General features: G+C 34.4%; 1 protein-coding gene across 4 annotated transcripts in view; it reads left to right on the top strand.

Annotated features, from left to right (window-relative positions):
• Window positions 1-13,870, top strand: part of HERC4 (HECT and RLD domain containing E3 ubiquitin protein ligase 4) — a 117,916-nt gene that overhangs the window by 73,301 nt on the left and 30,745 nt on the right. For 2 of the 4 annotated variants that reach the window (XM_069460993.1, XM_069460992.1), the window contains exons 16-17: window positions 1,106-1,225; window positions 12,918-12,941. In XM_069460993.1, the coding sequence (XP_069317094.1) occupies window positions 1,106-1,225; window positions 12,918-12,941 (144 nt within the window). The remainder of the gene's footprint in view (window positions 1-1,105; window positions 1,226-12,917; window positions 12,942-13,870) is intronic. The other 2 variants (XM_069460994.1, XM_069460995.1) reach the window with 1 other exon arrangement.

A 13,870-nucleotide genomic window follows, 5' to 3' on the forward strand; every position in this document is an offset into this window, starting at 1 on the left:
TTCCTTTCTGTAATTTTTATTCTCACTGTCTGGCAGCCACAGTCTCTAACCTCTGGCTCCTTTGTGTCTGGTAAGACTATTGCTTTCTGCTTGAGCTCTGTCCCCACGCCTCATGTTGGTTTGGGAAAAAAATGTGGATCTCACATGGTTTTTCCATCTTAAAAAAACTATGTCCATTCCTGTTTCTGCCAACTTTTGATTGATCTCCAGTGTTTTTAAGTATAGTAGCTGCTTTTTTATATTTTGTCTAGAGTTTATAATTGTTATTGTCAAGAGGATTAGTCTGATACAAAGTATTTTGCCATATCCAGCACCAGAATTCCTCTAGTCTCTTTTAATTTAGAACATCTCCACCCTTTTTATTCCCATCACCTTGACATTTTGAAGAATCCTGGCCAGTCTTATAAAAGTCCCACAATCATGATTTCTCTGATCATTTCCTCGTGGTCATGTTTAACTTGTTCCTCTATCCCTTGTATTTCCTGCAGACTAGAATTTAGATCAAGGGACTTAATTAGATTCGGGTTGAACCTTTTATGTTTCATAGATGGTATGTATATTTTACCAGGAACATAATAACTCATTGTTCTGGTATTGGTCATGATTAACTGTAAAGATTTGTTTTTCCCTTTGTAATTAGTAAGTAATCTCTGGGGTGGTAATTTGTACCCTCTTCGTTTTTCACATGATACCGAGATGTCAACTCTTAAAGTTTATTCTAGTGAGATCCCAGCACAGATACCACACTTTAACAAGCTTTAGCTATTATTACTGTTATTTAGGACCCATTCCCCAACCATAATTCCTTATAGTTTCTAGTTATATATACACTTTGATGGTACATATCTCATACTGTGTTGTGATTATGAAGACATATATGTCTTTCGCTTCTAGATTTTGGGGTACTGAATGCAGATCTCACATCTTACAAATCTTTGTGTCTCTCATAGCATTTAACTAGCATTTGATATATAGTAGGCACTCAGTAATTATTTTTTATAGGAAGAAAAAAATTAAGTCTCCAAAGTCTTTTGCTATTAAAACATTTTTTAATCGCTGTCTTAGTTACTGGTTAAATTTAATGTTAATTACACTTTTTTTATAGGTAAATGAGAAAACAGGACAGATTATACAGTATGATAAATTTTACATACATGAAGTACAAGAATTGATAGACATAAGGAATGATTATATCAACTGGGTCCAACAGCAAGCCTATGGAATGGTATGTTTTCTGTGCATTTTGTGATTTCATTTCTATATTATTTGTTCTAATACAAAAGAAACAATTACTTGTTTCTGAAATACCTGAAAGTTTTTTCAGAGCTTTTATTCAAAGCTTTTCTTAAAAATAAAAACACATTGCAAAGGAGTAGCTATACAGTATTTATAAGTAAACATCTAAACTGAAGAGCTATATTATACTTTTGTAAAGAAAAATACAAATGTGATATGGATTTTTAACTTTCATTTATTTTCCATGAGATTGCCTCTTATTTCTCTGATGTTAAGAATACTAGAGTGCCTGATATTAGAACTCTTAAAAATGTTTTGTTCTTGTGAGATTAGTGCTTCAAAACTACCAAAAGAGAACCTTAAAATCACTGATTCTATTTTTGAATTTGCCCTGTTACGTGTTTAATTTTATTTCAAATTTTTGATATACATCACGATGTATACTAAGTCTTTAATAATTAGACACTTAATGTCCCGTTAAAATAGTAGGATAGTATTATTAAATTTGAATTAGGCACCTAAAGTTTTAATGTAGGAATGGGTAAGCAGTTAGATGTAAAACAGTCAGGTTTAATACTGTTTTTTACTAGCCATTTTAGTATACTTGAGACCAACTTTTCTGTCCCCAAAGCAGGTAATTTATTATGTGTGCAGTAGTTGTAGAAGGGTGATTAATCTTTCATTGCTTACTGGGCTTCTTGTGGGTAGGCACTGTCAGTTAACTAGCACCTCTGATAGTATCTGGAATATGTTTAGTATAGTAGTTTTTGAATGGCAGCCTGGTTAGTTCATGCTATTTTTAGGATACTTTTACTTCTAGGAATCAACTTACTTCTAGATGTCTTTCCCTTCCATAGGTACTTAGGTCAGGACTTGGAGAGACTCATTGACTTTTCTCCAGAACTACTGGAAGGCTGGATCAAGTTTATAGCCATTCTGTAGGTTTAGGTCTATTCGTTTGCTCATTCAACAAATATTTAGTGAGAATCGCCTATGTAGCAGGTGCTGATTTAGGTATTGAAAATACAGTGATGAATTAGATAGATTTGAGCCCTGTGTCTCATGAAATTTATAATCTAGTGACAAAATTGATGATAAACAAAGCAAAAAATACCAGTTAATAATATGCACTATATAGAGAATTAAAATGAGAGGATGTAGTAAAGACTGGTTTCTTAAGATTGAATAATCTGAAAAGACTTGTCTGATCAGGACTGAGTGATAATCTGAATGGCAAAGGGCAACACTGTAAAATCAGGACAGAGAGAATTTAAAGAAAAATGAACATTTGGTAAAAGACCTTAGGTGAGAACAAGCTTGTTATGTTTCCAGGATAGAAAGCTAAAATATGAGAGTGGGGAAAGATCAGAGAAATGGGCAAGGAACAGATCATGGAGAGTTTAGTAAATTAGCATTAGGAATGATTTAATCTGAAGTGTTCTGGTAAGCCATTAGCAAATGGTAAGCAGGAAGGAACTTAGTCTGATTTATATTTTGAATAATTGCTTTGTTAGCTGGGTAGGGAATGGGAAAAAATGAAAGAGGGAGACCAGTGAGACTGTTATTTTAGTAGATTAGGGAAGAGAAAATGATGGGGTTGACTAGAATAGTAGTTGTGTAGGTAGATGAAAGAAGAAAATGGACTTGGAATACCTCTTGGAGATAAAAGGGACAAGAATCACTAATGGATTAGATGTGAGGAAATGAGGAAAGGAGAGAAATCCACAAAGGAGATTAAGAAAGAAAGGCAGGTGGGGTAAGAGGAAAAGCAGGAAAATGTCATGGAAACCAAAATTTAAAAGTGAAAAAACTGTGTTGAATGCTGCTGAGGAGGATAAAACCATAGAGTTGATGGTAAATTTAGTTACATGAAGGTCAATTGGGTACCTTGATAATGCCATTCTAGAGTTGGAGGTATTGCTAAAGAGAAATTTGGAGGTGAGGAAGCAAGAACATTAACCACAGGCAATACTTTCAAGAAGTTCTGCATTAAAAAGGAGCAGAAAAATGGAGTGGTAGCTGGAATCAGGGGATAGGTTTTTAGGAAAGAAAATAATTGACCTCAGGAAAGTTTTGAATATTTCCTTTTTCTTTCCCTATTTGAACTAAATCTCTGACCTAGGTGAAGCTTTTCAAACTCTTCTTCCAGAGCACCCGCAAAGGCAGGAGAAATAACCTATTTCTTGAGGTTTTTAATCTTCCCTTGGCAAGACTTGTTTTGGAGGCTCATTTTCTGTCTTTGAACATATGTACATTCTATATTCTGGACATAATAGATACTGCAATGTAAAAGGTATTAATTTATTTGACATTGAGGAAAACTGACGCTTCAGGAAATGAACCTTGTTTATCCCAAGACTGCATATGAACCCCCTGATAAGCCACCTAGGGTACCCTGGGTCTATGAGCAGTGTTTTTGAAACAGGAATGATATTTGGACTCCTTTTAAAGAAAAACAATTTCTTACAAAGCCCAGTGTTCACTTACATGTTGTTATCTTATATAAATATGTATACCCATTAAACTAGTTCTAAACTTCTGATGCTTAGCTCTTAAAAGATCTTTAAAACCTTAACAAATTCATAATTATAGATAAAAATAGAAATTTAAAAATCAAGTTAATGTTAATTTAGTATGGAGGATGATTATGTTCTGATGATTAGGAATACTGGCTCACACCATAAATATGGTAAGGAAACAGAGTAACATAAGAGTGCCTGGCCATAAATCAAGTCTCAGCAAATGCAGAAAAATCAAAATCATACCATGTATCTTCTCAGACCATAGTGGAACAAAACTGGAAATCAGTTCCAAGAGAAACTCTCAAAACTACACAAATACATAGAAATTAAACAACCTGCTGCTGAACAATCCTTAGGTGAATGACAAAATCAAGATGGAAAAAAAAGATTTTTTTTGAATTGCATGACAAAGACGACACAAGCTTCTAAAATCTCTGGGATACAACAAAAGTAGTTCTAGGAGGGAACATTATATCCTTAAATGCCTATATCATAAAGAAAGATCACAAATTAACAATCTAATGTCACACCTGAAGGAACTAATAAAAGGAACAAACCAAACCTTAAGCTAGCAAAAGAAAAGAAATAACAGAGATCAAAGTAGAAATAAACAAAATGGAAATGAAAAACACAATATGAAGGATCAACAAAACAAAAAGTTGGTTGTTCGAAAAGATAAACAAAGTCAATAGGCCACTAGGTAGATTAACCAGAAAGAGAACAGAAAGGACTCAAGAATAAGCTCAATCAGAAATGAAAGAGGAGATATTACAACTGATACCACAGAAATACAAAGTATTTATCCATGACTATGAAAGTATTTATGCACACAAACTAGAAAATTTAGAGGCAATGGACAAATTTTTAGAAACACCCAATCTCCCAAGCTTGAATCAGAAAGAAATAGAAATCCAGAACAGACAAATAACAAGTAGCAAGATTGAAACAGTATTTAAAAATCTCCCAAGGAAAAAAAGTCCCGGTCTGGTTGGATTCACAATCAAGGTCTGCCAGACCTACAAAGAAAAATGGCACCTACCCTACTGAAAACTGTTCCATAAAGTCAAGAAGTGGGGAATCCTCCCTAAATTATTTTATGAAGCCAGTATCACCCTTATACCAAAGCCAGGAAAGTACATAACAACAATAACAAAAAACTACAGACCGATATCCCTCATCAACTTAGATGCAAAAATCCTTAACAAAATACTACCAAACTGAATCAGACAGCACATGAAAAAGATAATTCACCATGATTGAGTGATTTTCATCCCAGGGTATGCAAGATGGTTCAATATATGCAAATCAATAAATGTGACTCACCACATAAACAGAATTTAAAAATAAAAATCATATGATTTCAGTAGATGCAAGAAAAGCATTTGATATAAGCCAGCACCCCTTCATGATAAAAACTCTCAACAAACTAGTTATAGAAGGAACATACCTCAAAATAATAAAAGCCATATATGACAAACCCACAGCCAGTATCAGACCGAATGGGGAAAAGTTGAAAGCATTCGCCCTGAGGAACCAGAACAAAACAAGCATGCATACTGTCACTACTTCTATTTATTGTAGTACTGGAAGTTCTAGTCAGAGCAGTCAGGCAAGAGAAAGAAGTAAAAGGCATCTAAATCAAGAAAAAGGAGAGGAAACTATCCCTTTTGCTGAAGGTCTTGTGTCTAGAAACCCTAAGGGCTCCACCAAAAGACTCCTAGAATTGATCAATAAGTTTAGTAAAGTCTCAGGTTATAAAATTAATGTACACAAATTAGTAGCATTTCTGTATACCTATAACAGGCAAGCTGAGAGTCAAATCAAGAACTCAGTGCCATTTACAATAGCTGCAAAAAAAAAAAAAATACCTAGGAATATACTTAATTAAAAAAGGGAAAGATCTCTACAAGGGGAACCATAAAACACTGATGAAAGAAATCGTAGATGACACAAACAAAAGGGAAAACATCCTGTGCTCATAGACTGGGAGAATTGACATTGTTAAAATGTCCATACTGCCCCAAGTGATTTGCAGGTTCAACACAATTGCTATCAAAATATCAATGTCATTTTTAACAGATCTAGAAAAAACAATCCTAAACTTCATATGAAAACAAAAAAGATCCCAAATAGCCAAAGCAATCTTAAGCAAAAAGAAAGACTCTGTAGGCATCACATTATCTGACTTCAAATTATACTACAAGGTTATAGTAATCAAAACAGCATGGTGCTGGTATAAATGTGGGCACATCAATGGAACAGAATAAAGAACCCAGAAATAAAGCCATTTAGCTGCAACCAACTGATTTTCAACAAATCAGACAAAAACATACACTAGGGAAAATACACACTATTCAATAAATGGTGCTAGGAAACCTGGATACCCACGTGCAGAAGATTGAAACTGGGTCCCTATCTCTCACCTTATACAAAAATTAACTAAAGGCCATTCGCGATGGCTCACGCCTGTAATCCTAGCACTCTGGGAGGCTGAGGCCGAAGGATCGCTCGAGGTCAGGAGTTCGAGACCAGCCTGAGCAAGAGCGAGACCCTGTCTCTACTAAAAATAAAAAGAAATTATAGGGACAACTAAAATATATACAGAAAAAATTAGCGGGGCATGATGGCACATGCCTGTAGTCCCAGCTACTCAAGAGGCAGAGGCAGGAGGATTGCTTGAGCCCAGGAGTTTGAGGTTGCTGTGAGCTAGGCTGATGCCACGGCACTCTAGCCTGGGCAACAGAGCGAGACTCTGTTTCAAAAAAAAAAAAAAAGAAAAGAAAATTAACTCAAAATGGATTAACGACTTAAATGTAAGACCAGAAACCATTCTAGAAGAAAACATAGGAAAAGCTCTTCTGGACACCGGCCTAAGCAAAGCATTTATGACTAAGACCCCAGAAAGCAAATACAGTAACAATAAGAATAAATAAATGGGACAATTTAATTAAACTAAAAAGTTTCTGCACGGCAAAGGAAATAATCAACAGAGTAAATAATCAACCAACAGAATGGGGGAAAATATTTGCAAACTATACATCTGACAAAGGGCTAATACCCAGAATCTACAAAGAACTCAAAAAAAATCAGCAAGAACAAAACAACCCCATCAATAAGTGGACAAAAGACATGAACAGATTTTTTTTTAAAAGATAGACAAATGGCCAAGAAACATATGAAGAAATTCTCAACATCACTATACGTCAGGGAAATGCAAATTAAAACCACAATGAGATTGTACCATACCCGTCAGAATGGCAATTACTAAAAAGTAAAAAAACAATAGATATTGGTGCAGATGCAATAAAAAGGAACACTTGCACAGTGTTGATGGGAATGTAAATTAGTACAACCTCTATGGAAAACAGAATGGATATTCTTCAGAGAACTGAAAGTAGCCCTACCATTTGATCCAGCAATCCCACTACTGGGTATCTACCCAAAGGAAAAGAAGTCATTATATCAAAAAGACACCTGCACCCAAATATTTATCACAGCACAGTTAACAGTTGCAAAGATACAGAATCCACCTAAGTGCCCATCAACTGATGAGTGGACAAAGAAAATGTGGGGGTTGTGTGTATGTGTATATCATGGAGTACTTCTCAGCCATAAAAAGAAATGAAATAATGTCTTTTGCAGCAACTTGGATGGAACTAGAGACCATTATTTTAAATAAAGTATTTCAGGAATGGAACGACAAATACCACATATTCTCACTTAAAAGTGGGAGCTAAACGAGGGATATCTATGGTCACAAAGTGGTATAGTGGACTTTAAAAAGTAACAAGGGAGGAGGGTGGAAGAACGGTGAGGGATAAATATCTACCTATCAAGTACAGTGTACACTATTCTGGTGACGGGTACACTGAAAGCCCTTATACAGTTCATCCATGTGACAAAAAACACTTGTACCTCCCTAAATCTTTTGGGGGGAGGGAAGTGCCTGGGTTCAACTCCCACCTCAGCATTTATTCAACTCTGTGTCCTTAGGAATATTACTTAATTTCTCTGAGATTTCATTTTCCTTTCTGTAAATTAGGATAATAGTACCTATCTTAAAACAGTTATTGAGAAGATTAATTGACATGATTCATAAGAAGTGCTTAGGGTAGTTATTGACACGTTGTTAAGTCTTGGTAAAATGATGATTATTGTTAACTGGCTTCTTTGAAACACGCTGCAAGTTTGGCAATAATCTCTACTTTGAGGTGTCTGATAAGTCTGTTCCCTTGCTGCCTTTTTCTGTGTACTAAAATGAAATGTTAGCTTTTAGAATGAGATGTGATGCTCATTTGGCCATCACTCATCAAAAATACCATTTAAGTATGAAGTCCCAGACAATTACAGAGATCCTATCTGGTATCAGTTTGGTTATAATCAGAACCGTTGCAGGTCTTGGAGTTTCATGGCAATACTGGGATTATAAATGGATTTTCCTAATTTTAGCTTTTTAAAATCAATTTTTAAAAGTATTGATATTAAACACTAAATTTAAAATTCTCCCAGAGCACTCATAGACCCCCTACAAATATATCCCGTGGGAATCTCCTAGCCCAGTTTGTGAAACATTGTCCTACAGAGTAATATCTGACTGTATCACTGAGAACTCTATCAGATGTGCTTTGACTTAGAATTTATATCTAATAACTTTGCCTTGTTCTAAACACTGCAAGAAAATTATTTTGTCTTCATGCCATAGTCTGTTGGGTTTTTTTTTCCTCTATTACCTTTCTTTCTCAGTCAATGATTTTAAAAATCCATCAGGTATATACTACTCTGATTCCTAAACTTTAATAACTAATTCTGTGAAATTATTGGCTTTCTTTGTAATATCCTATTTTTCCTTTTTTTTAAATTGTAAAATATTAAGGGGGTACAAGTGTTTTTGTTACATGAATACCATTTATAATGCTTAAGTCAGGGATTTTAGCATGCCCATCACCTGAATAATGTTTATTGTGCCCATTAGTTGAGTTTTTACCCCTCGCCTCCTCAAACCCTTCCTGTAATATTCTTTTGTACTGCTGAGATGCCTAATTTTTCAGCTTATTCCCTTATCCTTTTTTTCACCTCTTTCCTCTTACATGTTTTTGTGAAGTCTTTCCTTGATTTTCTTACTCCTGCTAGTTGCTATATAATCTGTGTTTTTTCCCAAGACTCTGATCTTGATGTGTAAAACTATTGTTTCATTTGGATTCCTTTGCTTTTTATCTCTTTCTCCGTCTACTGTGATTTCTTGGCAAAATAAAAAAGCATGTGCATTTTCTCTCTCTCTTTCTCTATCTTCTGTGATTTAATGATCTTTCTCCACTTTCTAGGTATTATTCTCAGTTGTACATTTCCTTACCCTCCTTTAACTTTTCTCTTAAGTTGTTTATTAAAATACCTTTGTGGTTACTACCAAATTCTTTCCTCTTTTTTCTTCCCTTTCTTATACTTTTAATTATTATACATGTATGTTATCAATGTATATCTGATAAAAATTGACTAATTCAGAATAAAGTATAAAAAGGCCTATCCTGTTTCAATTACAATGAGATTCAAGTTAAGTGTTTTTTAAAAATGCATATGCTATTTTTTCCAAAAACTGAATGTATACCTATGTGAACCATATAAGTAAGTACTAATAAATACACTGTGGTAAATTGGTGAAAATTTTATACTCTTTGACATTATATATTTATGTCATAAATCTTATTTATTTAATATTGTGCTGCATGTATAAATCATCACTATATTTGTTCTGTGGCATTAAGTTGTACATTATCTGTGGGCAGATGCTGAGCTAGCAACATTGCATGTTCACCAGCAAAATAGGAAGATAAACTGGTATAACAGCTGAGTGAACCAGCTTTGGAAAGATATATCAGTATTTAACTTCCCTAGATTGGGTTTCTTTCTCACTTAATAAAATAAAGAAGTTGACTGAAAGTCCATTTATGCTCCCTTGCAGCTCTAATATTTCCCAGAAAAGTTCGTCCTTGCTTTTTAAAGCTGCCTTGTCATCTTTAATGGCATTAATATTTTACAGGGATCCAGTCTTCAGATTCTTAGACTGATCATATTGTCATTTTCTTTCCTTATGCCTTGAATTACCAAATTATGTTTGTGTATTTTCATTTCCTTCATTTTATAATTATCTTTTTATTTCTGTCTTAGCTAAGACTCTTCCTATTTATTTGAATTACTTCAATAACTTCAGTATCTTTTCTTTATATCGTCTCAGAGTAAACCTATGTTATGCCCTTAAATCAGGATAACACCAGCAGTGGTTTAGTGTTTTGCTCATGAGTAGTCAGTTGAAACTAAAAGGTGCCAAGGTGCTGCATCCTTTTTGTCTTTAAAAACTGGAACTCTCATTGACCGTTGGTGTTAAAAGCCTTAGTGAAGTCTGATTTAGATCTTGAAACTCTGACTTTTGAACATTCATTTAGACCTTTGTCACTCTAGCTTCTTAGGACCTTGAGTAAATATGACATTGACTAAATTAGGTATGCCTTAACCCAATTTCAGGCTCCTCCCATCCCCCTAAACAGCCGGCAGTTAGTGCTTGACAGTATGGATTTGGAGCCAATAGTAGCTCACTCACACATTGAGTGGTGTGTTGAATTTTTAGCAACAGACCTTCCACTGATCTCACATGTTTCTGTTATCTTGTCCCCACCCCTCACACTGCTTTGTTTTCCTTTTAAATTTCCATTGAAACTACTATTTTGAGTAATTTAATTTGAGCTACCTTGCAACTCTTAATATTTCCTAGAAGAATTTATTCTTGCTTTTTAAAGCATTTACTTTTTTAAATGTTTGACTTTGTCTACAAACTTTAGTCCTTAAACTGAAATTTCTAATAACGAACTTAATCTGGTTTTCCTTTTGATGCCTGTCACGTAGGTAAGCCATTTTACCTAACGTCTAATAGTCTCTTCTTTTCTCAAGTTTTTCATGATCTCTTATTTTCATGTTCCTGACAGTTCACATCTCTCCAGTCAAATTTTTGGTATCACCAAATCATATTTCTACTTTAGTATGGCTTCGTTACACTGTAAATTTTAACATTGTCTTATTGACCTCCTCAATGGATAATCATATGCATAGGACCTATATTTAATTACATGTAGTAATAAAAAAGATAGTGCATATATATTAATGTTCCACTCTTTACCCAGGGATAACATCTATCTCCTATAATATTAACTCCCATGATATCTAGTGTAGTTATCACTCAGGCCATAGGTGAATTTTGATGTTTCTTTGCTTATTTAAACTGTCTTAGTAGTAATAACACTTTTTAAGTGTCTTACAAGAGGGATGTTGATAATGCAGGAGGCTATGCACATATATATATGTATATATTTGTGTTATATGGGAAATTTGTACCTTCCTTCCAATTTTTAACCTGAAAGTGCTCAAAATAATAAAGTTCTTTTTTTAATAAGAAGTCCCACAAGATATATTGTAAAAGAATTTCAGATGGTCCTTTTAAATTGCCTTCCTTTTAAACTGAGTATAATTTAAAAGGTCTTTTTTGCAGAAAAGCCTCTAAAGACCCTCTTGTTAACACTGCCAATAGCAACATGTACATAGTAAAAACTTGGTACTCTGAATTTGTTGAAAGAAACTATTATCAATAATTTTCTTTGTCAGAATAGGATTTGCATAGAGTCATGTTTTGTTTATGCTTACACTGCTTTGGCTTTATTTAACACAGTATAGTGGGAGAACCCTAAATCTTTGTTCATGTCTTAAAGCCTCCAGTAATCACCCTCATGGCATGTGAGAACTTAGTCAACTACAAAATTAGAGAGAATAGTCTACATAAAACTGCCCTCACTTCTAATACCAATTGCAAGTTTGAGGGGTTCCCCAAACTACTCTCAGGGTTGATAATTTGCTACAAGGCCTCTACGAACTCACTGAAAACTACTACACTAATGATTACAGGTTATTACAGGAGAAGGGTACAGGGTAAAATCAGCCAAGGGAAAAAGTACACAGGGCAGAGTCTAGTAAAACTACCAAAGGCAGAGCTTCTGTTGTCCTTTCCCCGTGGAGTCATGGATCAGTTACTTTCTCAGCATCAATGAGTGACCTCAGTCACAGGGTTTTGCTAGCCAAGGAAGCTTACCTGAACCCTGGTGCCTAGAGTTTTTATTGGGGTGCAGATACATCCTGTTCACGTGGCTGACCTTTTCTGGTCCCCAGGTCTTCCGGAGGCAGAACTGATACCACATGGCCCAAGCCCCCATCATAAATCACATTGTTAGATTGTCCAGTGGCTAAAGCCCTCAGGCAAACAAAGACACTGGGTCTGTCAGGCATAATTCACCTCCCAGTAACCAACAGCAGTGCCCTCTCTTTGGATAAGATTCGTTCCTCGCTACACAAGGCACCATCCACAGATTTATAATAGTAACGTATTTCTAGTGCCTTACATGAGTCTGTACTCTGAGCATTTGTGGAAGCTTTCCACAAGAAATTACACATTTCTGTTCAATAAAGTGGTAAGCTTACATTATTATTTCCTTCATAAGTACATTTTTCTCTCTTCATTTCTTCTTTATACTTACTAACCCCTATGTCCTGTCCTATACTTTCTATTTATTTTATGTTAATTCAGTTTTAAAGAATGGTTAATGTAAGGTACCATATGTTTTACTGTTTTTTTTTCTGTCGAATAAAAACAATTTATGGCTTACTTTTTCTCACTTTGTTTCCATATAGCAATTTAATCTATTAAACACTTTCAAATATTTTGTCAAAATTAACCAAGTCTTCTGAGGAATGTTTTCTCCATTTTCCAGGTAGAGAAACTGAGCCATAAAATTACTTCTTCAAGACCAAGTCAGGCTTAGAATTAGTTTCCCTAATCTACCTAAATTCTACAAATGGGGGTGCTTAGTTGCTGAAACCAAATTTCATTATGTTCAAGCCTCGATAATTTTATGATCACAGGGTACTAAAACAAAGATGTAGACATAGATCTGTAAGTTGCATGTGGAAAGGGTAAGTTTTATTATAGATGTATTTTCTACCTCATTAATTCAATATTCTGCTGTAGCAACATATATGAAATGCTACTTTGAATAGAAATAGTTAAATTTGGACACTAACATTGCTCTTTCCTCATTATTGTTATATTCTACACTGCTGTCTTAGGATGTCAACCATGGATTAACTGAGGTAAGTTTGGTGTAATAAAGTCTCATGTTCAGAATAAGATATACTGTGTTTTGTCCTAAGTGATAGGAAAGCCAAAGGTTCCTTTTTGGATGATTTATATATACATATATATATATCTCAATCATTCTTAAAATTGACTCTATAGAAATTATCCTGTTTCAACATTTCAGAAGAATTTTCTGAAGAAAAGTAAAGCCTGTTTTAGTTAACATTACCCCTATATGATACCTTTCAACAATATTTGCTTTAAAATAGTTCCTGTCCTCCTCAAATCTTCCAGTATAAAATGTAATGTGTCCTTAGAATATAAAAAAGCAAACCTTTACTTTAAAATTTGATAAATGCCTACCTAATAAGGCAGAAAACATTTTGTATTGGAGAAGTAAAGTGAGCTTTATTTTTTTAAACTAATAATTGATAATCAGAATGGTCACAAAATTAAGCTCTTTTATTACGATCATCTTTCTCACTTCGTCTCACATGCCATCCTAATATATAAAGTCCTAGCACTTTGGCTTATGTAGTAAACAACCCTAAACTGCCTTTTTAACACTTGAAAACATTATAATACTACTTTTATCTGTTAGAGATGTCTGGTTTTGCTTTGCTTTGCTTTTGGTTGTTTTTTGGTATGCTTTTCCCAGCTCTTGAACCAGTAAGGCATTTTGAGTTAGCTTTAAATTGTAGGTCTAATATTGTTTGCTTCCTCATTCTCAGATAGAAGTAAAATTGTGAAAACATGGTGTTTTGGAGCCAAAGAAGCACTTTAGGAATACCTAAATCTTTTTGAATTTCAGAGAAGTAAAATGACTTTCTATGATCAATAGCTGGGTTTTGCCACTATATAGGATGAAGGTGTAAACTTTGTCACATGGGAAATTTTGAAGAGTGATAATTTACTATAAGGTGCATATAACTTGAATATTGTA

This window comes from Eulemur rufifrons, chromosome 28 (genome assembly GCF_041146395.1).
Source record: "Eulemur rufifrons isolate Redbay chromosome 28, OSU_ERuf_1, whole genome shotgun sequence".
Classification (NCBI taxonomy): Eukaryota; Metazoa; Chordata; class Mammalia; order Primates; family Lemuridae; genus Eulemur; species Eulemur rufifrons.